Raw genomic sequence first — 25,971 nt, forward strand, 5'->3', positions numbered from 1 at the left:
TATGTATTTTAATGGTTTCAACAGAAAAAGAGCATGTTATCCATTTTATTGATAAAAACTCTAAAAAGATGCGCACAGATACAGTTGGTGCCGTATTTGGTAATTATTGGGATGCTCCAAAGGATTCAGGTTTTAGTTCAAGGTATGTAAGTAAAATAGAACATTCTCAACAATCTGAAGCGAGTTCTAAAGAATACAATTCTTTTGATTCCCGTCCCAATGATTACTCTACCTTAAAAATGTTGGGTAAAAATAACATTGAACTCACTGAATCTAAAGAAGAATCCGTTTTAAAAAGCTTCCCAAGTTTGACTACCATTTTCTCAGAAATAAAACCAAAAAAATGGGTTATTGAATATTCAAAGATAAGGCTTGAAGAGACGAATGAAACTGTGAAGAAAAGAAAATACATAAAAAAACAACCTGATTTGTCTGAAGAAGACGACGTTCCATTCAATGAAATTCAGTATATGTGGTTGTCTGATACCAATGACAAAAAGAAAACTAAGCACAACACAAATATTAACTCTGACAAAGAAAGCCTCTTGGAAGATCCAAAAGAAACTTCACCAATAAGAATTAACTTTCCTCACCCAATTCAACTTCAAAATGTTTCTCTCCCTTTTGAGATTCTTGATCCAAGATCCGTTCCATGTGGAACTTTTGTTTGGTGGGATAGAAGAGTTTGGGAATATAACTTTGTCCAAATGGCCAGGAGGCTTTCAACAAATCAGGAAAAAACTTGTAAGAAACTTAAAATTGAGACCTATTCAAATAAAAGAAACTAGATTAGATAAATTAGTTAATAATCCGAAATAAAGTTGAATATAAAACTTAACAACATAGTATTTTTAATTAAAATGTGGGGTATTTATTTTAATCTAGCCACTCTCTATGTCTTAAGAGAAAGCAATAGAAATAAAAATCTAGAACGAAAGTATGTGTTCGAGATGATTTTTTGTTATACTAATTATCATCACTATCAGAAATAACTTTGTTGCTCTTCTTTTTTTTCGAAATAGAAATTTTTTCGGGGATTTGTTTTAGTGGAGTGTTTTCTACTGTAGATGTTTCTGCATTATTACCTTCATATATGATGTTAGTTTTTGGATGATCACAAATATTCTCTGATGTTTTATTATCTAATTTTTTCTCTGAACCACTTAGTTCATTGTTTTCGATTTTGATATTTCCTTCTAATCTAATCTTTTTTGTCGTGTTTTCAGCCTGAGATGCAAGTTCCGGTTTCTCGGTATTTTGTTTAGTGTTAAGATTTTTTGAATTTGAATTAAAGAACCCATCGAGACAAGTTTGGGCAGTTTTACTCTTGCTTTTCTTTATTCTCTCGCAATAACTCTGAACTCTGCCCTCAGAAAAATTTTGTTCTTTTATCAGCCATTCTGAGAGTTCGTCATATTTTGGATTCATCCATTTAATTTGGTTTTCTATTTCATTTAGTTTGGATATTTCTGGGTTTTTAAAAAGTTCTCTTACTTTAACATAATCAAAATTATCTGGAATTGAATTTTTGTTCTGATCAATATTTTTAATAATCGTTTCAATATCTTTGTGTTTTTTAAGTAACTTATATGCTGTATTTGCTCCAATCCCACGAATTGTGGGACAATAATCACAACCACACAATATACAGAGGTCGATGAACTGATCCATATTTAGTTCAAGTTCAGAAAGTAATGTCGAAAGTTTAATTATCTGCATCATGTTTTTGCCGGGATGATGTTTTTGCATTACCTTCCTTGAACCATCTGAAAAGTTCAAGTGTCTTATTACTATTGGTGTTCCAAAAGTTAGTGAATCTGCATCTTCAGTTGCAACTCCGTATACAATTCCTTCTTTACATAGCTCAGCACACTGAGATTCTGCTTCTGAAGGTGCATCTATCGTAGGTAAGCCAAGAAATTTCAAAAGTTTTTTGACGTCATCTACTTGTTGTTTTGTGACTTGGATAGTTCTAATTGATTGTTTTCTAATTAATTCTTCATCACCAATTTCTATGGCTTTCTCAAGTTCAGAATGTGCCTTTTCTCTTCTTTCGTTTCTTTTGGCAAGCTCTTGATATTTTAGATCTGGAGGAACACCATCAAAAACAAATACAGGTTTTATACCAGCTTCTAAAAGTCTTATTGTTCTTGATAACATTCCATTTATATGACTAGTTGACTCACCAGAGGAATTGGTCAAGTTACCCCACTGGCTACCTTCTCTTATTGCTGCCAGAAACTGATAAATCCACATACTTGCGTCTACAGCGATCTTTTTACCTACCAAAGAATTAATAGCCTACAAATATATTAAAATTAATATAATATGGGAAGAAAAATGAGCGGAAAAAACAATGGAGTTAAAACACTTTATTACAAAAAGAAATGAATAAGTCTGAAACTTATCAAGCTTTTTGTTAATCATGTGCCTCTATTGTATCCCTCATTGATTATTTACCTTAAATTGAATACTTTTTGGAGCATTATCGGCAATGAGTTTATTTAACCCTTTAATTCCCATCTTAATCTATAAACAAACAAACTAAATAGAATCTTGAAGTTAACTATATCTTACAAATAAAGTAAAGTAACTATCCCACAAAGTTCATGTGAAAAGTTATTTAATTTTATATAACCCCCCACACGGTTTCATCAACAAATAAGCGTACAGAAAAAAACAAATAGGATAAATAAATTAACGTATTTATTCTAGTATGTGTTAAATATACATATATAAACAATAAATAGACTTTTTTTGTCAAACATAACTATATCACTCTTTGTTTCTTTAAGAAGTTCCTCATGTAAATTATAGAAAAGTATGTAATCGCGCTCGCCAGAAAAAGTTGAACTATAGAGAATATGATGATCTTGTGATTAATTCTCAAAGCTTGATGTAGGAATTTCTCCTGTTTCTCAAACTCATATTCCCCCTCAGACATTATACCGCTAACTTTTACATTCAAAGATTGTATAAACTGATCAACTTTAATTGCTTCTTCTTTAGACGCAATTGAATTTACATCTAAATGTTCGCTCAAGTTTCCTGTATCAATAGAAAGTTTCCACTTGAGTTGTTCAGATTTAAACCAATTTGAAGATTCACATCTGACACAAACACTGTGTTCTCCTTGAACCGTTGATAAATAGGCAACATTTCCTTTATTCTCTTTTTCGTCAACATGCTTGCTGAAGACTTCAATCTTCTCCGGATTCTTAAAAATAATTACACACTGTATTCCTGTTTTAATTATTGTTTATTAAATATAAGTGCTTTTTAAAATACTTATTGATGCAGACAAACTCACCCAAATTATTGGTATTTTCGTACTTAACATAGATTGGAATATTTCTTGGAATATCTTGAATAAAGCATTTCTCTGATCCCTCTTGAATATAGAAATGAACAAAAGAGAATACCTTTGTGAATAGATTTAAAAAAATTAGTATTAAAAATAAGTATCTCACAACATAACCAATTTTCATTTGTTCCTAATTGCTAATACTATATCCATGAGACAATTAAGGGAACAAATTACTGGTAGTTTTTTCAATAATAAATTCAGAATAAAAAAAATGAAGGTTTTTTCCCGGGGTTGCTGAATAAAAAAAGTTTACATGTGCAAAATACCGAGGGGTGGTTTCAAATAAACATTAAGGTAACCAATCTGTAAACATAAAATATGAAAGTAAACAAACGAATATGAGATAAACACGAACTATTGCATTTAAAACTCTTTTATTTTGTGTGTTTTCACATTAATTTATTACTTTTTTTCCCGAACTGCTTATTAATAGGATTAACAACATTAAAGAGAAATAAAGTTTTAGCGGTATTGGTACTCTTACGTAACAAATAATTATCTAATAAAAATCGTTTCTAATTGCATAAATTCATTTTTTTGCAAACACGAGGTGTATCAACTCAAAAATGGACAAAAGATTTAATCCAGGGCCCTTTCCCTTGTTAGTATCGACAGAAAGCTTTGGTTCAACTTCTTTGATACTTATTGCTCTTTGTAAGTTGGGTAATTTCTATTATTCTCTCCTTCACACTTCTTTTAAAGCATTATTTTTTATAGCATTTTTTATAGTTTACGAATTCCGCTTTCCCAAGAACAAAAAGAGGTTCGTAGACGAACTTTTGATCTCAATTGCAGGTTCTCTTTCACTCGGAATGGGAATCACTTTTTTGCTGCTATCTTTCGGTCTATACTTCTGATTAATATCAAAGAAGAAAAAAATCCCAACGGACTAATGATGACAATGCAACTTTTAGATACACAACTTCAGACTAAGAGCACTGTGAAAAGGATAAGTAAGTATTCTCATACAAATACTACGCAATTGGTTGTCTCTATATAAACTAGCATAAACAAATGAAAGAATAAGAGAAACTAGGATTTACCCTATGGATTTTAGATTTTATAGGATTTTAGTGGAGTTGAAAATAACATTTTTTCTTGAAAAGTAAGGTGCCTGCAAATCTCTTCAAAATGAACTCAATTGCAGTTAAACTTCACTTGAACCATAGTAATTTAATGGAAAATAGATTCACGATTTGCTTTCCCTATTCCGGGAATAGTATCCTCACTAATTTGTATAATCTCCCCACGTTTTGTGGGTTTTTGGTTTGCAATTTTTAAATAATGAATATATAGTACAAAATACCACTTTTCGTGGTAAAAAATATGCGGTTATATATTTTATTCTAGTTATTTTAAGGCTATGTATATTTTTGTCTCTTTCAGGGAAAGAGTACAACTCGCCTCGGAAATTAAAATTAACAACTTCCGATATCCTAAACCAAGTAATAATTAAAAGCAGGGGGATTTTGGCAAGTTTTACCCCGTCCATTCTAACTCCAATTCTTTCATATGCAGAGAATTGTTTGATTAGATGGTAACTTTAAAATTAAATTGCCTTGCTGGATAATTAAATCTGGCATGCTGGGTGCTAAGAATCCACCATTTATTGGCAGGGTTTAGGTTCGTCCTCTACCAGCAAGTCGTATCTAAAAGATACGTTTTTTTAATAAAACCAATTTATCACTAAAAAAAAGCTCTTTTCATGAAATCCCTAGCACGTTCTCCCCTTTCTGTAATTAGAGTATCCAACAATTTTTCGATTTGTGCATACTTGTAATTGAAGTGTTATTATCACATACTTGTTTGTGTCATTAGCATAGTAAAAGTTAAAAGAGCCTTGGTCTTTGCGATCTGAAAATGAGAGGCTCTGTGGCGGGGAGCACCTTTGGTAGCTAATTGAGGTTTTCCTGTGCATCGGTAAAATCGAATTCACGGGAAACATAGTTAAGATGTTTTAGTTTAAATGCTTGAAAAAGTATTATTTGTTCCAAATGGAGAATAGAATAGGATTAATTTATCCGCCGTTTGAGTTAAGAGTAACGATAGATAAAACTGCAAGTTTTGTTGCTAAAAATGGGGAAGAATTTGAATCAAGAATACTAAGTGAACCAGGAAATGAGAAATTTGCATTTATAAATAAAGGAAATCCATTTTATACTTACTACAGGAAGCGGATAGATGACTTTAGAAATGGGATTTTCCTGGAAGACTCCGGCCCGAGTATTCCAAAGGCAATAGTTGACATTAACAGCAAGAAGTCAAAGCAAGATGATTCAGAAAAGGAAGTTCTTATGTTGACTTCTATTGAGAGTGCATTTGGATTTTTAGGTGGAGGTGTTATTGATGTAGAGGAACCGAGAAAAGAACAGTATACGGTATCACATCCATTTTTATCTAAGAAGGACGAGGCCATAATAAAGATAACAGCAATGTATCTTGCTAGAAATGGGAAGGAATTTTTGGTTGAATTAACAAATAGAGAAGAAAACAACCCTCAATTTGACTTTTTAAAACCAGGACATGTGTTATTTAATTACTTTGCAGATTTAGTTGAGTCTTATTCGTTTTGTTTAATTCCAAATAAAGATTACATAAGAGAGATGAAAAAAGATACAGAAGACCTACAGAATATACTTAGAAGATGTTACAAGAATCATGTTTGGAAATTAAAAAAAAGAAATGAAAATTTAATCTCTATAGAAAACAATGAAATAGATTTAAACTGGATAACAATTAATATTATAGAGACGGTTGATTTTTCGGATCAAGAAGAACTTCCAGAACCTGTTGATTTTTCAAATTTATCAATGATTGTTTTGGAGGTGTCACTTGACAATGTGAATGAAGAGTATCGCAAGGAACTTTTAGAATATGATGATTTGACACAGGATCAAGTTGAAGTTTTTGTTACGGAGAGTACAAAGGAAAAGGAGTCTAATGACCAGGAGAACGATTTGGAAGTGAAAATTGACGAGTTTATGGATGAGGAATTGAAAAATATAAAGATCATTAAAAATTATGTCAGAAAACCAAAGAAAAGGGGACACCACACAGGTGAAATAAGTTCAAACACTATTGAGAAGATGTTCAAATGCCCTATTACAGGTCAATTAATACCTTCAAGTGAGATATCAAATCACATGAAGATTTTGTTGCTGGACCCAAAATGGAAGCAACAAAAAGATCAACTTCTAATGAGAGCACAACAAGAAACGGCGTTTACATCTTCCACAAATATAGAAGAGAATCTGGCGGCATTCGTTTCAAAAAGGCCAGACTTGTTTGGAACAATAGAGGAGGTAGTTACTAGTAACGCAAAAAACGGCTCAAAGAGTGCAGAAAACGGCGATTCAAATCAAAATAATAATAAAAGACAGAGAATAGACTTAAATTTTATGAACTAATTATTTGAGGTGCTTTTAACAATAAGATCTTGAAGTTCAGAGATGAATTTATCCGTATTGTCCTTATTGACAACTTCAGAAATAGAATTCATAAGCACATATCTCAAATTTGGATCGTTTGTAGACCTCTGTAATACACAAAGAACAATAGGTTCTGAATCCTTTAAAGCATTAGATGAGAGTTTAATTGGAGTTTTTACGAATCCTTTTGAATCTTTATCAACTAAGTAACTCGCAAATCCACCAACCAAAATCCTTGTAAGGCTTTTCAGCTCGTCAATTTGTCTCGGAACAACAGAGATAGAGTTGTATAATAATGAAAGGAAAACTACTCCAGAAGAATATGGTAAACATTTTTCAATAGTTCCCGGGTCATAGTATCGATTTATTGACTTTACACAATGAATAATAGAGGACGAGTCTCCATACATATTTGATTGCATTGTTCTGTTAGAGAGGAATGCAGCGGTTTCCAATATCTTTACACCCAATCTCGCCCGAACTGTTAAGTCTTCTTCCGTAATGTATTTTTCGTCAAATTTATCGGTAACACCAAATACAACCATCCAGTCTTCTATTAATTTTCTAACATTTCCTGAATACCCAAATCCTTCATGCGGTGCCAGAATATCTTGTCCTTGACGATGCCTAAATGCCCTTGGGACTAAGGCCATTAAAGGAGGCAATATTATTGATGAATATTTAAAGAGATCTAGAAGTGCCTCTTTGCATGATAAAACAGTCTCTAGAAGAATTGTAATGTAATTTTCACTAATGTGTGGCATATAGAACAAACTCAAAATGAAGTGTCTACCCTTTCTAATAGAAAGGATTTTACCCATTAGCCATTTTCTAGCAGGCAGGCTCGCCATATTTGTTTCACATTCAGAAAGTTCATTGATTCTTTCTGAAGAACAACCGGAAAAATTATGGTCACTTCCGCAGATAATATTTTGTGTTTGTTTAGAAAAACCAAATAGTAACTTGAAAGTCAAGTCAATAGTATCTCTAAGTTCCTGATCTAGTCTCAATCTTGCGTGTAGGTGTCCAGTTGGACAATTTTCAATTTCATAATCATAGTAGTAAATATCTTGCAAAAGATCGTTTCCAACCTCTATTATGGAATAAAACATCGGCCCTGGAATTTGCAAACATGAGTCATATATCAATTCATCCTCAACGTTTTCCTCTTTAAATATAGGATCATGTAAAACATCATAAACCATCTTGGTTAGTGCAATGCATTGTTGATTTCCAGTAGAAAACGAACCTTCAACGCACTGATTCTTATTTTGGTTTTGGTCATTCACTTTTGTAGAATTATCAGGATTCTCGTCTCTAACAGAACCATGCACCTTAATTAATTCTCTCGCACCTCTGACAGAAGAATAAGTGGATTTACCAAATTTTCTAATTCTTTCACTATTATTCTCCATTTCATATGATCCCTCTTTGAATTTGTTTTTGTTTTTGTCTTTCTCAAGATTGTTTGCATCGTTACTTGGCTCATAAAATTCCGCATTTCCTTCCTTTCCTTGACCCTGCTCATTAACAAATAGTATATTGTGTTTTTTCGCCAGTAGCCTTCGATTCCATTTTGATGAATATGACTGAATTTCAGGTCTCTCTGCCATTTGCTGGAGTTGAATTCTCAAAATTATGTCAAAATCTCTAGATACCATCAAGTTGTTGTTAAGAGAGGGATTAAAATCAGGGATTTGTGACTTCCATGAAGGTACATAAGTCATGTTTTCTTTGACTACTCGTTCTATATGGTCGCAAGTAAGTGGAAATATGTATTGACTAAAAGATATGATAGGTAATGGCTCTGATTCTCTTTGAACAACTTCTGTGTCAGTAATTTCATTATTATACCTATTGTTTCTTGCATTGCTGTTTCTATCATCATATCTCCTCCCGAAATTGTTATGGTTTCTCTGTCTGTGAAGCGAAGAATAGCTTGTTCTGTTTGAACCTGAACGATGCCTTCTACTAGCACAATCGACCTCATCAGATTCTTTGAGAGACATATCAAAACTTCTCTCATTACTTCTATCATTAAAAAAATCCTGATTCATCATTGCTTCCTCAATTTCCTCGACTGTCAATGGTACTTTAGATTTTACAAGTTCTTCTAATTTAGATGTTTTTCTAGCCTTATTGTCTATTTTTTTCTCAAAATCAGTTAAGGTCATTGAGGGAACCCAATCGTCCCCAACATCTCCTACCTCAAATGTCTCATCATTATTGCGATCATTATCCAACAATTCATTCTCATTAATTTCTGAATAAAAATAACTATCCATTTTTCCTAGATTAGTTACTATCTTCTACAAATATATTAAGGTGGTTCACAACAATGTACAATCTCCCTCAAAAACTTGTGATTTCTAACTAACATTAAAAATTAAAACAGGTCCTTAGGGGCTTCAAAATGATTGTTTTTTCAAATAAACAAGTATGGCGCCTTTTAAATAATATTAGGAAAAACCTCGGACACTAGGCAATATTGGAAATAGAAATCTTGTGAAAATAATAAAATAAATACAATTCAGACTAAAAAGCAGATTTTTTACTACATGTTGATATTTTGTTGGCTATTACATAACTCTTTTCGGATAGACTTCTCAGAAGAAGCATAGATGATTCCTTGATCAATGGTTGGTTTTCGTCTGTAATGGTTGTACACTCAATGACCATTTCAATTACTAAAATTAGTATTAGTGATTTTTTGTAGAAATCCGACTAGGTAAACTCACCCTTGATATCTTCTTTGAATTTACATAACATGTGTTCATTATTTGATGAAATAGACAGTATTGCTTGCAGTATTGAGGAAATTGAGATAACTTGGCTTATCTTACTCCAAATTGATTCATCAATTTTAGTCCTAATCCCCTCAATTTCAACACATTCTCTTCTAAAATCTAACATAATTTTGAGGATACTCAAAAGGATTCCAAGTATTTCCTCAAAAAATACAATGTCGAATTCATAGTCGTCAAGTTCTAATTGAAAGACTGAAATCCATGTTTTTGCATTTTCTAGAATTAAAATACTCTCATCCATATCTGAACCGCTAATAATTAACAGAGAACCATTTGATTTGACAAGTTCAAGTTTTTCTTTCAGGTATTTATTTAGACAACAATAGTATTTTTTCATCTCACATAGAAAAATTTCCTTATTAATGTCTTCATGCAGAACGTTGAGTAATATACTTCCTCTATTATTTTTATCTTCTCTTAAATTAGTATTGGTCTCTAACTCAATTAAGATGTTCAATAACACATCTTTGTATTCAAGTGAGGAAATTATTGTTTTTGAAACGGAATTTTGAATTTCCCGAATTACCTGTGACATCATTAGGTCGGAGATACTTTCTAAGTTGTTTCTAATCATTGATATCCTAACAAATGGTTCCAAAATTGTTAGATACATAAGGGAACTATCGCACTCCATTGAATTATCTTCTGAATACTCAAATGAATAAAGATCACCGAAATATGATGGGTATTTTGTTAAAATGTACCTGAATAAAAAAAATATCCACTCAGAATGCATAGATTCATTGGTATCAATAAATTTAGAGGAGTATAGGTACATTGAAACAGAAATATAAATAAAAGAATTGAGAAACTCCTTTTTCTCAAGTGCAGAATCTAACAAATCAGGTCTGTTTTTAAATAAAATAAAAAATAAGTGGTATACAGATCCAACCACAGTGGTGCGAATATTGATTTCAACATTCATGCTTTCAAGTTTATTTAAAGTTATTAATTCAAACAAGCAATAGTTCAAAGAACCAAATGGATAGAATTTCTCAAATATGGCATCCTAAAATGACTGTTAATGGTTGCTTACAATTTCATAATATCAATTAAACTAACCTGGTACTCAGAACAAGAATCCACTGCTAGGTTTGCGAGTAATTGAAGTAATCTACACGGAAATAGAAATAATTCACAATTGAAGTTGTGAAGATATGAGGCCAATGCTAAATGTGACTCTGGCTTTATTCTGGCTATTTCAAAACTTATAATGTTCAAAATACCGATATTTTCATCATTTTTTCTATTGTAAGCAAGTTTCTCCAGACTTAAAAAAACACTCGATTTGGAAATGGTTCTTCTACACTCTTCTGACAAGCTCGATACATTTCTTATGATACCTATCAGCAAAGACAACTCTGATAGTCTCTTTATCACTTTCTCATCTATATCTCTTATAAAAGATAAGTCCTGCATTGAGTCGATCAAATTGATAAATAAATTTAAGTACTTTGAGCAGCGTAAGAGAAAATTCTCATCATATTTTGTTTTCTTTAGTCAATTTTTAAAAGAAAATCAAACAAATTAGTATATATTACAGCTTGTTTAAATGGGTGAAACTTACTTTTATTAAGTTCTTTAGCATCAAATACGAATCCTTCTCCTCTAATCCTAGACTATCCTTCAAAATGCACACTTCTACATCATATTTATCTTCCATCTTTCAGCACATCTTATTATTATTCCTTAAATTTTCTTGAAAGTTAGTTTGACAGTACCAAGGATCTCAAAAAACGTGTGGCGCCTTCCGGTATGATCATTGTAACATTTTAGCTGCTAGAGTATATCCAATTTTATCAAGTTTATAAGCGGATATATAGAAGAGAAATATTAAGTATTAAATTAAATGTAGTTGTTTGTTCCAATAATGCAAAAAAAGAACTTGTTAGTAGTATGTGGCCCTAGCGGAGCCGGGAAAAGTATTCTAATTTCACACCTAATGAAAAGGTTTCCAAATAAATTTGGATTCTCCATTTCACATACAAGCAGAAACCCCAGGGGAAGTGAATTGGATGGAGTTGATTATCACTTTTGTTCCAATAGTACCTTTAAAAATATGATTTCTGAGGGTATTTTTGTTGAATATGCTACTGTACACAACTATCATTACGGTACATCTAAACAGGCAATTCAAAGCATTATAGACACTGGTAAATACTGTATTCTAGATATTGATGTTCAGGGAGTTCAACTCGTAAAAAAATCCACATATGGGGACAGAGCTAACTATATTGGAGTTCTTCCAAAAAGCATAGATGACCTTGAGGCGAGGCTTGAAAAGAGAAATACTGACTCTAAAGAATCAATTCGGGTCAGGCTTGATAACGCAATTCGTGAAATAGAAATAATCAAAAATAGTTCCTTTATTGACGTTATAATAAATGATGACATTGAAAAATCTTGCGAAGAAATAGAGGCCCTTATTCTTAAATACTGGAGGGATGTTGAAAATTAACGTTGTACTTGACTTTATATTATTTACCGCTGCACATCTAGGCAGAAAAAAAATTAAACTCATAGCACTTACACCCAAAAAAATAAATTAATCTTTTGTATTTTTGAGAAATTTAAATGTTTCATTCAAAACTATTTGTTTTCTCTTTTTTCCATTTAATATGTTTTAACTCATTATATTTTGCATCCTCCAACCAAAATTCTTTCTGGAGAACACAAATTAGTACCTTATTGTCTATAGATAAGCGTGAACATGGAATATTGAGGTTAGTTACAAGTGAGGAATCAACTAAAAGTGAATCTGATGAAGATGAGAGACTAGAAATTTTTAACGGTTCAAAATTAGTTGAGTTGGTGGTTACAAACGATGATGGTGTGGAGGTTACACTATTTGTTTCAAAAGATATTTATAAAGCAATGTATGGTGAGGTGGTGGTCAGAAAGAATCCACAAACTTTTGGAACTAGAAACGAATTTGATCTTTCCGAAAAAGTTGAATCCAATGATCCATTAGTTGTCTCTCATGAAAGCAGAATAAAAACTTATGTAATAAAAAAGCACCATTTTCACGGAAAACAAACAAACGTCAGTATGCCTATTTTCCCTATGCTTGGTTTTGAAGGTATTAGAATATTGAATAATGTTACAGATTCCAGCTGTTATATGAGGTTAAATACTTCAACGTCCACAGATAATACAACCGCTTCAAATTCTAATTATACATGCAATCCATGTGTTCCTCTGTCAGCCCCAAAAAATGACTAAAGTGATTAGCTTGAATCTTCAAATAAGTGATGTGAAGATTTCAACAATAGTAATGGTTTTTTTAGCGTATTTGTTTGGATTGCTTATAGTCTATTCATTTAAAATTTGATTAGTCAACATTGACGGGATAAGTACACTATTGAGAGAGCCAACTATTTTTTGATAAAAAAAAGCAATATATTTAATTTAAATAAGGCGTGACAACCTTTATTGCTGGTTTTAATTATACTCTGGAACTTCATAGAAATTTTGATTGATGTTTATTGAGTAATACCATGATAACTTCATTAAACATCAATGCTACTATCGGAACCACTATCTTTATGCAAGTTCCCAGAAAGATCCAATTTTTTTTGTTCCTGTATAGATTTATTAAAGTTGTTATCTATATGTACCATTGCAGTGGTATATGGCCTTTTTAAACCTTTTGTAGTCCCTTGAGATTTTTTCATTTTCTCCTCGTATTCCTCCCCAACTGATTCTTTTGCTTTTTTACTAAATGCTCCCGGAATTCTTCTTAACTCCGCCTCAAGTGCATCTTTTTTTTCCAAAACAGAATTAATTCGTTTAATTTCGGCCTATGAAATTTAGTGGACAGAAATAATGAGAAATTATCGATACAATTAACTCTTTTTAATTTACTTACCTCCCTTGACTTTTTATCTGTTTTCTTGACCATAATCGGATGAAATTCTTTTTCAGTTTTTTTCATCCTTTCTACCTCCTCATCTGTGAGAACAACTTTTCCTGGTTTTTTAACGATTGGTTTTGGATATTCAATTTTTGGAGTGTCAATATATGTGTTAATTGGTAACTGTTGTAGCTTTACCCTTCTGTGCCCAAATTCATCATATTCATCTTCAGATTCCTTTTCTCTTTGCTCTATTTCCCAAGTAATAATTTCATCCTCTGTGGCCGAAATAGGTGGGAGCTCTTTTCTGAAAACGTGCCTTTTCAACAACTTTGGGTCCAAGGGGTCTTCATGGGCTACTTTTTTTCTTTCTGCCTCCATTAACTCGTTTCTAATTAAACTGACAATTTTGTCAAAGTCAAGCAAATCTGGAATCACTCCTGTAGATGACAGAATCAATATATAATCTACAGGCACACCCTTAATATCTGGAATATCATCATACTCCAATTCTGGAAATAATTTCTTTGATAATTTAATGTCTAACTTAAAATAATCATCATAAAATTTCTTATTTTCATTTTTCCCGAACATTTCATGTACAAATTCTTTCCTTCCTCTCAATTTTATGTCATCAACTTCTGTTGATACATTCGGTTCAGTTCTTATTATTTTGAAATTGTTATTCCTTAATGGATATGGACTAATCATAGGATACTCTAAGTCATACTCACCAGACCATTCTATAATTATATTTTTGAAGTCAAGAAGAAATTTCTCCTTAATCTTTCTTGAATTTCTTCTCAGAAATATGTTTTCAAATCCTTTGGAAAAGGAGCGAATTAAGGAGTAAGGTCTGTCTTTTACAGTAACTAAATCTCTTCTTTCTGCAATTATTTCCCTTACAGTTTTGTTTTTCTTTAAACTAATTCCAATCAAGTCACCGAGCTAAAATATTTATTTGAAAATATTAAATTTATATACTAAGTAACTAATTTTCAACCAATTTAAACTTACTCCTGGATTTATAATATCAGCATCTTTGATCATATCTATTTTTGATACTTTATCAAATTTTGGATATGTTTCAAAAAATTTAACTAAATTATCCTGAGGATTTTTCATGTCTTCATTATAGTCAAATATCTGGAAATCTGTCCAAAAATAGGCTTCAACAATATCTCTTAATCCATCCGGGGTGTACTCCAATGGCATATCTAGAACAACCAAGTCTTCATCCTCTAGAATGTGTTTATTTTTTTTCTTTATATTTCTGAATGGTGATCCGGCAGTCTCAAACATTTTTTTCGCCTCTTCTGAACTTTCAATAACTATTTTAATTTTATTAAGTTATTAAATGAAGCTATAATTTAATTCACATATAAAGTTTTTCCAACTTACACTCTAATTCTTGATCCTCCTTGAATTTCATTTCTTTCATTCTCTCATATTCTATGTCTTTCGCTTTGTATCCTTCTATTTCTGGATGCTGACGAATTGCTATTTTCGTGACACTTTTGACTTTTCTTGGAAATTTCTTCAACTTTTCCTCACCAGGTTCGAACTTATCGAGTTATTTAGATTGTATTTAAGTTAAAAATCATTAAACTTACAGTATCATATAGTTCGGTATCATCAAAAACCTCAATTTTGTCTTCATCTGGATCTATTATAGAAAACTCACCCTCAGCTTCAATTCTTTCTTCTAATTTTTTTCTTTCAAATACTTCTTTTATTCTTCTCTCTCTCTCATTTCTCCTTACCATTTCATCATGTTCCATTAAATCCTAGTTTTCAGTTATTACCGAAATTGCAAAGGGCATAAGAAAGCTTACCAGTCTTAAATCTTTTATTGGAGATGTTTTTTTGAATCCTTTAGGAGTCAGTGGCATCTGAATTCTTTCAATTGTATATTTGCGTGATGGAAAGTCCGCCAGAATAAGTCTGTGGTGCTCAGTTTCCTCACTTATTTTTTTATCTTTTGGCAAACTCTTACGAACTATTGGAATTTCTGACATATTTTCATCAAAAGGCTGTTTATCGTCGTGATCTTTGAATTTCATGACATACATTGACATATTTTGGCTAATATCATCACCTTTGGTTTTTGAAATGTTTATTCTACTCCTAGTTTCAACTTTTGTAAATGGTCTGTCATTTATATAATTTTGTGGTGAACAAGAAAGGTTATCACAACCAAAGCTAGGTCTTTGATTATGATTTTTATTTTGAGTTTCCAACTTATCCTCTCCCCAAATATGAAAATTACTAGCCTTTATTGAAAAACCACTCTGAAAGTCTTGATTGAAAAATAAAGAAATTGTTAACATTATTTACCAATAAAAATGATGAAACGCACCTATATAAACGATAAGTATTATAATCAGAACTGAATACCTCATTTTCATTTACTCCATGTTATTTGCTTGTCTATTTATCCCATTATTATGACAACCATATTATGCATGAATCTAATAATAATGAAACCGCCATGGCGGCACACAATTTAAAGGCTAATATTGTGTAAATATAAAACGAGGAAACTGTAATTGAGAGTAAAGATTTGGGTTTAACTCTACAATAGTGTTTTCTTATGTGATCCTACTTTTATTTTTACTTGTACCTTCCTAATATGGTGTAGACATGTATCTTTTTAATTAATATGGAAGAAAAGTTAGATCTAAAGTCAAAATATGAGAAGCTTCGGAAAAAATACACAACTTTGAAACAACAATTTGGAGAGCTAAAAGCAAAAACAGAAAAATATGAAAGTGAATGTAAATTATTAAACAATTCATATAGGGAGTTGGAGAGTAAATACAATGATTGTTTGGCAAATTTGGACGCATCTCAATATAAGGAAGCAGTGTTGGAAAGAGAGGTAGAGGAAATGATGTGTCAACTTGATCAATATAAACAACAATCAGAATTAAAGCTTATTAAACAAAATAATTCCTTAAATAAGACAGGAAATGGAATACTTACAGGATTATTGCCAGTTAATGAAGTAATTAGAAATTTTCAAAGAGATGAAAAACTTGAAGAAAGAATATCTATACTTCAAGAAGAACTCAATTCAAAGATATCAGAAAACGAACAACTTCATATCAAGGAATTTGATTTAAAAAAACGGTACAAACTTGAGTTGGATGAATTGACAACTAGAAATGAGAAATTGATGAAAAAGTTGGAAGAAGTAATGAACGAATTTCAATATCTCAAACTTAAATCAAGCTCAGAAGATAACAAATCTGAGAATTTGAAACAAAAAAGTAGCGACAACGAGCTTGTTGAGACTATTCGAAGTAAATTAAAAGAATTTGAAAATCAAGCTGAAAAAAAATACAGTGAACTCAGAAAACTGATTCCTGATATTAATATGAAAAAATTAGAGGCAGAACATATAGATTGGTTAAATATGCGTCGAGTTGATTATTATTTTAATGTAAAAAAGATATCCTCGCTATATTTCGGACTTCTTGAACTCGTTTTACCAATTATAACTTCGTGGGAAAGTTTAGTTGTTAATGAATCTCAAAATTCTTTTGAAAATGAATTAATTGAGAAGATAAATATAAATGTATCACTAAAATTAAATAAAGCAATAAAAAACATTAAATACACGAACACGATTTTCAATAATAACATTTCATTTGAAAGGAATATATATAATAACAATAATATAATAGGTGATGATAATAAACTATTAATTCATTCAACGACTTTTGAGACGATAAATGAACAACTAATAGAAGGGTTTTCTTTAATATATAAAGCATTGAGATTATATATTTTAGGCTTTAAAATGAGAATTCCTGAAAATTCGGAGGCAGATAATTCATTGGGAACAGAAAAGATAAGAATTGTAATAAACAACTTATCATCTTTGGTTTATTCTATGAAAGAACTTTTAACTAAAATAATTAATATGATTTCTTTTAATATAGTGATTGGGAAAGACCCTGATATAATTTATATAGACTCTAGGGAAACTTCAATATATTCTGAATTTTTGAAACTAACAGATTACATATTTAGTAAGGTAGACCTCAAAAATTATCTCCCGGAGGAGAGGCATTATTTCATCAATTTAATTAGACAAGTTTTCATGGGTGAATCGAATTTTACTGAAGAAAAGAGAATAGAGATAAAAAGAGAAGTTTGGGAACCAATCAAACGGATTAATAAATTGGAGGGAGTGAGGAGGGCATTACATAATCAAATTAACGAAAGAATTTGTGAATACATAGTTAAATTGTCGAATAATCTATCGGAAATAAAATCAAATATACATAAAATATTCAATTCTAACTTAATTTCCAACGTTATTAATAGAAGAATGTACTACAATGATTCTGTTAATATCAGTATCGATAATTTATTATGCTATATAAGGGAAAATACCTTGAATAACAAACTGATAATTTCTAGTTTATATCAACACCCTTCAAAAGTTTTTTTGACTGGATTGAACCGGAATGAATTTCAAATTGTAATGAGAGAAACTCAGAGCAAGCTTTTAAACGCTCCTCCCAGAATAACTATTCCTGAAATTAATATTTTGAACAAAAGAATAGAACAATTAGAAGAGTCAAAAAATCAACAAATAGAAGTAATTAACAATTTGAAGAGGCAGCTAAGTTCAAAAAATGAAATTTTATTGGAAAGTGATGATCGAATTGATCAAATATCTACTTCTAGGAAGAAAAGCAGTAGTTCAGTAAAGAGTGAACAAAGTAACCAGGGCACATACAAGGCCAGCCTGGATGGGAATTCATCACAAATAGGTATTCAGGGGATATCCGAATCACTTCTACGAGAAGCTAACGAAACATTGGAATACACGGTGAAGAGACAACAACTCGAAATAAACAGTTTAAATGATGATATAAACGTCACTAGAAGGTCTTACGATGAACAAATCTCACTGTTAACTCAACATATCTCTTCTTTATCCGAAAAACTTTCACAAGCAGATGCAAGCACAACGTCTTCATATAACCAAGAGATTCTTTGTTATTCCTGTGAAACTTGGAACACATTAGATTCCATTATGAAAAAAACAAAAGGAGGCTGTGAAAAATGTAAAGCAAAACTTTTGAGACCAAAGTAGAGATTAAAAAAAATTAAAACCTAAATGAGTTGGAAACACGATCTAAAATTTGTATTGTCATAAATTTTAATAATCATCAATATCATAATTAGTAGGGAACATTATATAGCCAAAAACTAATTTTGTTGAACTATTGAAACACGAGAAAAAAAGTTGGCACCTGAGTTATTTCTCAAATGACACTTGTGTAGTATAGTTACAGCTCTTTCAAGATTAGTAAGAATTCTCGCATCCCCCCATCTTCCATCTTTCTCGCAAGTTTTAAGTAAGTATTGTGAGTTTTGTGAATACAAGGCAATTGTCCCAATTGGTTGTAATCCAAAACATGAAACAGTAACTAAGTAACCACTGCTAAGTGTTTCAGGGTTTCTCGGGTCAATGTAATTTGGAGGTATTAGACATAAATTCTCATATTCTAAAGTTTGGTAAAGTTCTCGTTCATTACAAAGGTGATTTTTTCTATTGTAATTATATGGTGCCTTTTCTGACTCATGAGACCAATAATAAAGCACTTGTTGTGTGAGAACATCTTCTTCCGAATCAACTCTTGACATTAGTATAGGAGAACCTACAAAAGACAAAGAACGGAATTCAGATATCTCTAGGGGGATAAATGAAGAGGCGAGAGGAAGGAATGGTCTCAACCTTGCAAACAGTAATCTTGTAACCCTTGAATAATATCCTGACTCTATTGCTGTGTTTGAATCTATAATGGAGTTAAATAGTGTTACTTTAGTTAAGAAACACACGGCGTCATCTTTGAACTCGACTACAAAGAATATACCATACCTATCAATCAACTCAAGTATGTTGTAACTTTCTTCGTCATATGGAAGTTTTTTGACAATAGAGTCATATACCTCCTTGTATTTTAAAGCTAACCATTTTTTAAGCCTTTCACCTGCTATTTTGGGTATTTCAGGCAAATCTATATCTTTAAAAGTTCTGAATAAAAACCCATCTCTTTCTTTCTTATAGATAACATTCAAAGGCATCATGTTGCTCTCTATGCCAATAAACAAAATTGAAGGGAGACCGTCTGGACGGGTTCCAGGTATTGAAGCTTTTCCTATTTCACCATCCAGTAAAAGTTCATTTGTTAAAATTTCTCTTGTTGGCCCTTCCAATTCGGAACTAAAAACTGCCTCCATTAGGTTGGGTACAACAACCTCTTTAAACATTGGAGCTATAACCTTTCTTTTTCTATCAATGTATTCTTTTCGAGTAGTATTAAAAAAACTCGAAAATAATTTTTGTAAATGACTTTCCGTATCTATGTCGTTATATGTACTGCTTAACTCACTTGTTCCAAGTGATTGTTCGCCAAGCTTGAAGTGACATCCCCAATCGAACGCCATCTTTTTTTTGATCTTTGATTCCTGTTCAAGATAACTCTCTTCCAAATTTCTCTTAAGAATGGTATCATTCTCAATTTCTGTATCAGTGGTTCCGGCAATTTTCTCAGAAGAGACCAGATCTTGGTTAACTTTTGTGAAGTCACAAAGCAACGATCCAAAGAACGAATTAATATCGGTGGTTTCGTTATAAAATGTTATGTTTGCAATTAAAATTTCACTTATTCTTTTCCTAATTGCGGAGTCATTATATCCAGAAACAGAACCACTGAAATAATCAGACCTTAGTTTTTGAGGGTTTATCTGTGAGCTTATACCAATTAGAAACAAGAGAAAAAAAAGAATTCTTGATATCTCATTGTGGTAAAACCTATTGTAACTATATCTCATACTCGCATTTTAGTTTTCTCTGGAAAAATTAGGTACTTACCCTTAACAAAATGGGAGTTATAAAAGCCCAGGTACTGAATAATTGTGATATATACTAATATGTTTTTTTGGCGTGACCAAATATAGTTTATCTCTGCTATCTTTTTTCGTTAGTACCAGTCAATCCAATACTATTTCTCGACCTCTGGCGGGAAAATGTGGTCACGCATGCCTTGTAGGAAATCTAAATTGAATAAGCAAGGTGGAAACAAAAGTCTTAAATATAGTAAGTGAATTTAGAAAAGAAAACTAAGAAAAAGTTGAGGAAATTTCAAATTTAGAAAAAAGTGATATATTTAGAGGTACAAACAATAATTTTTTCGTCATAGACAATGTATAAATCTATGTATGAAAGAAACTAAAACGGATATTGTCTTGAAGAAATGTTTTAAATCACAACAAATGTATTATCGAGTATTGTTTCTCTGAAAAAGGTAATTTTTTAATGAAACAAAAGTGTGGCAATGATAAATCTAAATAATTATTCATTTTTGTGATGAGATCGGCGCCTAGAATATGTTAATAAAAGTAAATACCCGGTAACTAAGACGCCGTCTTGTACCATTAAAAAAAAAAGTACGAGACAATAAAGCTGTAATAAGTAATAAATATAAATTGTAATAAATAAATTAAAGCTTCCGAAGTAAAACAAACCCCAAATTTTTAAGTGTATGGCGCTTCTACAACCATTTTATTATAAAATTAGGGTAACTTGAATGACGTTTTCTCCTCTTGGTAAGGATAAGCAGTATTTTTGCGAGCAAAAAGCAGTATATTAGTGAAGTAGGTAATAAGAGTGGTCTGAGAATCTTGGGGTAGAGCAAGATGTCAAATCAGTTGATTTCAAAAAAACGTAAATTTATAAATGATGGAGTTTTTGAGGCTGAGTTGAATGAATTCCTTTCCTGTACACTAGCAGAGGATGGCTATGCAGGTGTTGAGGTTAGAGTTACTCCAATCAAAACTGAAATTATCATTAGAGCCACTCGCACACGAGAGGTCTTGGGAGTAAAAGGACGAAGAATTCGCGAGTTAACTTCTCTCATCCAGAAACGTTTCAACTTCCCGGAAGGTAGTGTTGAACTATTTGCTGAGCGCATTGAAAATAGAGGGTTGTGCGCAATGGCTCAGGCAGAGTCTCTCCGTTACAAACTTCTCAAGGGAGTTGCTGTTAGAAGAGCATGTTACGGAGTTCTACGTCATGTAATGGAATCTGGAGCCAAGGGATGTGAAGTTATTGTTTCCGGGAAATTAAGAGCTCAGAGAGCAAAGAGTATGAAGTTCAGAGACGGTTATATGATTGCTACAGGTCAACCATTTAGAGACTTTGTTGATAAGGCAGTGAGAAATGTTATGATGAAACAAGGTGTATTAGGCGTACAGGTCAAAATCATGCTTCCATATGATCCAGAGGGTAGAAGTGGGCCATCGAAACCACTTCCTGATGCTGTTGTTGTTAGAGAACCAAAGGAACACCCTATCAACTACTAGATAAATTTCTATTTAGGATTACAATTAGTACCTAGGTTTAAGGACAGTCGATTCAATTTTCTGAATATTACTATTAAACTGTTTTCTTTCCACCACTCTGAAGTGTTCTTATATTTCTCACTTCGTTTTGTCCATTTTGTTCCTTATTTGGACTTCACCCCGTATGTCAACATGGAAATATGAGGGCGCAATAAGTATGAAGAAAAAAGATATTCCAAATACGAACAGGAGTTGTATCAAATAAATGGGAATTCAGGAGCAAATTGAGAGATATTGGATAGAATTAATTTCAGTGTGGGTAGGATTGATTTTCCTTATAACACTCGTTAGGGGCGTCAGAAAGAATTATGAGTTTTCTATTAGTTTGTTTGAGACATTGAGTGATTTTTTGGAATCCCAATTCAGCAGATCAGGATTTATAAAAAAGTCCTTTTGGTCAGATTCGTGGAGTCAATTTGATATCTTCTCCACAGGGAGGAAAAACTGTAAATTTATGTATATCAATGTAATTTGCAAACCAAGGCAAGATTTGTTGACTGGAGTACTCTTACAACCAATATTAAGAAACTATGATAAGATTTACGTTGAGATTCCTGTTGATAGTATGGATCCTATTGTTCTTTTTATTTGTAACAAGAGATATTTAAAGGAAACTTTTGTTGAATATCCGGAAATCGAAATTCATTCAACACAAAAAAAATTTAATAGCGTTCCACAGAATTTTGTTGTATATTCCAATAGTAATGCATGTATAGAGATGTTATTGGTATCCGGATTCTTCTCCAAGTTTGTGAATTCTCCAATTGTGGAGAAACTAGTCAGTTACATTTATATTTCAGACGTAACTACTTGTCCGAGAGCAACAAATAGTTACGGGAAAGTAACAAGCGTTATTAAATGTTGCTTTAAACTTCCATCTGAAGGGGATCTTGACGCTATGAAAGAGGTACATGGAGACAAACATTATATTTTGAGAAATTTAATTAATATGTGTGATTTCTTGCCAACCGTAAAGCTTCCTGAGAAGACATTACAACATATTGCAAAAAATAGAGATGAAATTGAAAAAGTTACCAGTAGAATAGACGAAGGGAAGATTCAGGAAAAGATAGAAGCCAAAAGGAGGGAGAAGATTAAACAGGAGGCTTTGAAAGTGAGCAGAATGACTCCAAAAGAACAAAAAAAATACCAAGAAAAGAAAGAAAGGCAAAATGCAAGGTCTAGAATCAAGGTAAAAAAAATCAGAGGTTGATAATATCAATTTCTTGAAATTTTCGAAGATACCACAATTATAAAAATAACTATTACATATTATAGTTTTTTATAGTGTAGGTTTAATCTTCTTCTCATGTTAAGAATCAAGTTCTTACTATCTGAAAGTAATCTTGTTTTATCACTAAAAAGTATATTTATGTGACTTTAAAGATCATTCTTTAGTGTGCAATGAAATCTTGATTTGGGGGTTGGATTATGATATTAACCTCTGTTTTGGTTCCCTGACCTGCCATGTGAGAAATTCTTTCTGTAAGTTGGAGAAGCTAAAGGAGAGAATCCCATAGGAGATACAAATCCTTCCACTCCCTTTTGCTCAATATATCTAGCAACTGATGATTTTGGAGCCATTTGATACTCACTATTTATTTGTTGGTTCCTGACAGGGTAATTGCTAACTTGTTCAAATTTTGTTTGACTTAGGGCATCCCTCGATTTTGAGGAAACAGGGGAGCTAAGTGGATCTCCTAAACCTCCGTTTGCCATTAGGTTTGAATTTGGCCATACAGTTCTTCTATTTGACCCGTTAACATTAGTATTGTTGTATTTGTTATTTAAAGAAACCAAGTTTGGACCGCCTCCAATATTAATACCTGAATTGGACACTCTTTGCTGATTAAATGTATTGTCAATTAGGTTATTATTAACTCTTACAAGTCTCGGTGATGAAGAATACATTTCTTTTTGTTGCTGATTTGATTTCGTTTCTTGCTGAACTTGCGATCCAATAAAGACTGCATTTGGTGACGATAAAGCAGATACGAAATTTTGTTGTGCATTTCTGTTCGGATTTGTCGGAGAAGCAATATTGGACAAACTCAGGGATGATATTGAAGAAGAGTTATTTTGTAGTTTTTCAAAATTTGCGGAAGAGGAGTTTGGCGATTCAATCACACCAAACGAAGGAATTCTATTGGTTTTTTTCTCATTTGTCTCTTTTTTCTTTTCGTTTTTAGGTTCACCGGATTTTAGTCTTTCATCTACCTTCTTTTCTTCTTGTAGAGAGTTTTGTTTAATTGCATTAATAAGCGCAGTATTTAAAATTAATTGGTTCGGAACAAATGATGATCTTTGAGGAATTTGACTATCGCTCTCATTTTTCAGCTCATAATGTTTGTTAGACGAGCTGCTAATATTATTAATGCAGATCTGTGATTCATTAACTCTGAGCTGGTTCTCTATTTCATATATTAGAGTGAAAATGTTTAATGCCCTTTCTATAATAAACATTGCCTATTATTGTTTGCCCTCTTGTAATAAATAAAAAATTTCGGAGTAATTCCTTTGAACTTTAATGACAAAAAAATAGTTTAATCTAAACAAATTTAATTAAAACCTAGTTGTAAGTTTTTAAATATTTCATTATAATAGTCAACAATAGACATCACATATGCAGTAAAACTCACAAGTTGGCGCTCAGTGTGTTTAAAGATCGATTCCTCTGAATATTATTGTTTTGAATTGAAACAAAATAACCGATAAAAATTGTTTTTGGGGTGGAATGACACTTTGTGTAACTTATTTTTATTATGTAAGTATTACTTTTAGTATGAGTGTCCTGACCCCGTCACAATACTGACTTACCAGTGTAAACCATACCCAGTAAGTTGCATTATACAGGTGAGCAATGAGGGAAAAGTGGTTGCGGAAAACGAAATACATGGACGAGTAGATGTAGGCGTGCTTATTAGACAATTTTCATATGTAAGTGTAGATAGAGAGGAACGAAAATAGAGGAGATAGCAATCGGTAGGAAAACGCTATTTAGATATAAAACTTATCGCTAACCACCACTGCTAAGACGATGTTTAGGAGCTGGAACTAGATCCCATATGAGAAGACAATAACTATAGTTCCATAGACAAGAAAAACCTAATCGTTTATTGTTACGATAATGGGTGAATGCATGTAACTGTCTGCTCTTTTTACCTAGAGCAGTTAGAATTGCTAAACAATTTACTTGAGTTTCTTCTTTTGACGGATTTGATTTGTCCTTCCACACTTTCTCTTCCTGCAATTAGTTGCTCTAGGTGGCAATCTTGCATAGCACTTTCTACATATCATCTTCTCGCAGTTGTATTGACGAGCCAAATTCGCAAGTGATGGCTCAATAACACCACCTCTAAGTCTCAATACCAGATGTAGCGTTGATTCCTTTTGAATGTTGTAGTCAGATAGGGTCCTTCCATCTTCTAATTGCTTTCCTGCAAAAATTAGACGTTGTTGATCCGGAGGGATACCTTCCTTATCTTGGATTTTAGCCTTGACATTCTCAATAGTGTCAGACGGCTCAACCTCTAAGGTTATGGTTTTCCCTGTAAGAGTCTTAACAAAAATCTGCATACTTCTCTCAAAAACACAAAAAGAACTTGGATGTTTGTGAAAAAAGCCCGGCCTATAGAATGTTAAATTGTTTACTGAAACCTACAATGCCTTGGCGTCTCAACGTCTCAGCCTTTTTGGCGGTACAACGATTAGTGTGATCGATCCAAAGGGAATCGAAGTTTAATGATTTACAATGGTGACAATATTTTAATATGAGCACCTATATATTCTCAAATTTGGATTTTGATGTTCACTCCTGGCATTTGGGTTATGGTTTCAATTTTCTGAGAGGAGTGGGAGTTGGAACCATATACTTGAGTCCTAATGATCACTTTTCGGTCAATATGTTAATATCCTGAACTTTTTTCTTTCTACATGCCTAAAATAAAGGTTGTCGATAAATGAAATCGTTAATCATACTCTCAAGGGGAGTAATGGGGCCTAGTATCGAGTTTCGCAGGTACTGTGGCAGTTTGACTCCCTACAAAAATGAAATTCGATTCAATTTTGTTCTCCAATGAACGCTAGTCA

At 32.2% G+C, this 25,971-nt stretch overlaps 17 protein-coding genes across 17 annotated transcripts; 7 read left to right on the forward strand and 10 right to left on the reverse strand.

Annotated features, from left to right (window-relative positions):
- Positions 1-68: 68 nt before the first annotated feature.
- On the forward strand, positions 69-788 carry FG379_003421 (uncharacterized protein; the record flags this gene model as incomplete). Its single annotated transcript, XM_067329050.1, has 1 exon — positions 69-788. The coding sequence occupies one exon, from the start codon at positions 69-71 to the stop codon at positions 786-788; it is 720 nt and encodes a 239-aa protein (XP_067185227.1).
- A 178-nt stretch (positions 789-966) lies between these two features.
- On the reverse strand, positions 967-2,523 carry FG379_003422 (flap endonuclease 1; the record flags this gene model as incomplete). The annotated part of the gene is made up of 2 exons (XM_067329051.1): positions 967-2,301; positions 2,461-2,523. The coding sequence occupies 2 exons, from the start codon at positions 2,521-2,523 to the stop codon at positions 967-969; spliced, it is 1,398 nt and encodes a 465-aa protein (XP_067185228.1).
- Positions 2,524-2,770: 247 nt separating this feature from the next.
- FG379_003423 (uncharacterized protein) lies at positions 2,771-3,488 on the reverse strand (the record flags this gene model as incomplete). The annotated part of the gene is made up of 2 exons (XM_067329052.1): positions 2,771-3,243; positions 3,311-3,488. The coding sequence occupies 2 exons, from the start codon at positions 3,486-3,488 to the stop codon at positions 2,771-2,773; spliced, it is 651 nt and encodes a 216-aa protein (XP_067185229.1).
- A 1,873-nt stretch (positions 3,489-5,361) lies between these two features.
- On the forward strand, positions 5,362-6,774 carry FG379_003424 (Pre-mRNA splicing factor 2xSWAP domain; the record flags this gene model as incomplete). Its single annotated transcript, XM_067329053.1, has 1 exon — positions 5,362-6,774. The coding sequence occupies one exon, from the start codon at positions 5,362-5,364 to the stop codon at positions 6,772-6,774; it is 1,413 nt and encodes a 470-aa protein (XP_067185230.1).
- Positions 6,775-6,837: 63 nt separating this feature from the next.
- Positions 6,838-9,080, reverse strand: FG379_003425 (uncharacterized protein; the record flags this gene model as incomplete). The annotated part of the gene is made up of 2 exons (XM_067329054.1): positions 6,838-6,847; positions 6,901-9,080. The coding sequence occupies 2 exons, from the start codon at positions 9,078-9,080 to the stop codon at positions 6,838-6,840; spliced, it is 2,190 nt and encodes a 729-aa protein (XP_067185231.1).
- A 439-nt stretch (positions 9,081-9,519) lies between these two features.
- Positions 9,520-10,527, reverse strand: FG379_003426 (uncharacterized protein; the record flags this gene model as incomplete). Its single annotated transcript, XM_067329055.1, has 1 exon — positions 9,520-10,527. One exon carries the CDS (start codon positions 10,525-10,527, stop codon positions 9,520-9,522), a length of 1,008 nt encoding a protein of 335 aa, XP_067185232.1.
- Positions 10,528-11,472: 945 nt separating this feature from the next.
- On the forward strand, positions 11,473-12,060 carry FG379_003427 (guanylate kinase; the record flags this gene model as incomplete). The annotated part of the gene is made up of 1 exon (XM_067329056.1): positions 11,473-12,060. The coding sequence occupies one exon, from the start codon at positions 11,473-11,475 to the stop codon at positions 12,058-12,060; it is 588 nt and encodes a 195-aa protein (XP_067185233.1).
- Positions 12,061-12,176: 116 nt separating this feature from the next.
- Positions 12,177-12,824, forward strand: FG379_003429 (uncharacterized protein; the record flags this gene model as incomplete). Its single annotated transcript, XM_067329058.1, has 1 exon — positions 12,177-12,824. The coding sequence occupies one exon, from the start codon at positions 12,177-12,179 to the stop codon at positions 12,822-12,824; it is 648 nt and encodes a 215-aa protein (XP_067185235.1).
- Positions 12,825-13,341: 517 nt separating this feature from the next.
- FG379_003430 (kinesin-like protein) lies at positions 13,342-14,166 on the reverse strand (the record flags this gene model as incomplete). Its single annotated transcript, XM_067329059.1, has 1 exon — positions 13,342-14,166. The coding sequence occupies one exon, from the start codon at positions 14,164-14,166 to the stop codon at positions 13,342-13,344; it is 825 nt and encodes a 274-aa protein (XP_067185236.1).
- Positions 14,167-14,412: 246 nt separating this feature from the next.
- Positions 14,413-14,757, reverse strand: FG379_003431 (uncharacterized protein; the record flags this gene model as incomplete). The annotated part of the gene is made up of 1 exon (XM_067329060.1): positions 14,413-14,757. One exon carries the CDS (start codon positions 14,755-14,757, stop codon positions 14,413-14,415), a length of 345 nt encoding a protein of 114 aa, XP_067185237.1.
- A 485-nt stretch (positions 14,758-15,242) lies between these two features.
- Positions 15,243-15,785, reverse strand: FG379_003432 (uncharacterized protein; the record flags this gene model as incomplete). The annotated part of the gene is made up of 1 exon (XM_067329061.1): positions 15,243-15,785. The coding sequence occupies one exon, from the start codon at positions 15,783-15,785 to the stop codon at positions 15,243-15,245; it is 543 nt and encodes a 180-aa protein (XP_067185238.1).
- A 332-nt stretch (positions 15,786-16,117) lies between these two features.
- FG379_003433 (coiled coil) lies at positions 16,118-18,568 on the forward strand (the record flags this gene model as incomplete). Its single annotated transcript, XM_067329062.1, has 1 exon — positions 16,118-18,568. One exon carries the CDS (start codon positions 16,118-16,120, stop codon positions 18,566-18,568), a length of 2,451 nt encoding a protein of 816 aa, XP_067185239.1.
- Positions 18,569-18,684: 116 nt separating this feature from the next.
- On the reverse strand, positions 18,685-20,313 carry FG379_003434 (uncharacterized protein; the record flags this gene model as incomplete). Its single annotated transcript, XM_067329063.1, has 1 exon — positions 18,685-20,313. The coding sequence occupies one exon, from the start codon at positions 20,311-20,313 to the stop codon at positions 18,685-18,687; it is 1,629 nt and encodes a 542-aa protein (XP_067185240.1).
- Positions 20,314-21,177: 864 nt separating this feature from the next.
- On the forward strand, positions 21,178-21,843 carry FG379_003435 (40S ribosomal S3; the record flags this gene model as incomplete). The annotated part of the gene is made up of 1 exon (XM_067329064.1): positions 21,178-21,843. One exon carries the CDS (start codon positions 21,178-21,180, stop codon positions 21,841-21,843), a length of 666 nt encoding a protein of 221 aa, XP_067185241.1.
- A 244-nt stretch (positions 21,844-22,087) lies between these two features.
- FG379_003436 (uncharacterized protein) lies at positions 22,088-23,095 on the forward strand (the record flags this gene model as incomplete). The annotated part of the gene is made up of 1 exon (XM_067329065.1): positions 22,088-23,095. One exon carries the CDS (start codon positions 22,088-22,090, stop codon positions 23,093-23,095), a length of 1,008 nt encoding a protein of 335 aa, XP_067185242.1.
- Positions 23,096-23,319: 224 nt separating this feature from the next.
- On the reverse strand, positions 23,320-24,345 carry FG379_003437 (putative low complexity; the record flags this gene model as incomplete). Its single annotated transcript, XM_067329066.1, has 1 exon — positions 23,320-24,345. One exon carries the CDS (start codon positions 24,343-24,345, stop codon positions 23,320-23,322), a length of 1,026 nt encoding a protein of 341 aa, XP_067185243.1.
- Positions 24,346-25,071: 726 nt separating this feature from the next.
- FG379_003438 (60S ribosomal L40) lies at positions 25,072-25,458 on the reverse strand (the record flags this gene model as incomplete). The annotated part of the gene is made up of 1 exon (XM_067329067.1): positions 25,072-25,458. One exon carries the CDS (start codon positions 25,456-25,458, stop codon positions 25,072-25,074), a length of 387 nt encoding a protein of 128 aa, XP_067185244.1.
- Between the last annotated feature and the right edge of the window lie 513 nt (positions 25,459-25,971).

This window comes from Cryptosporidium bovis (genome assembly GCF_009768925.1).
Source record: "Cryptosporidium bovis isolate 45015 chromosome Unknown contig_8, whole genome shotgun sequence".
Lineage (NCBI taxonomy): Eukaryota > Apicomplexa > Conoidasida > Eucoccidiorida > Cryptosporidiidae > Cryptosporidium > Cryptosporidium bovis.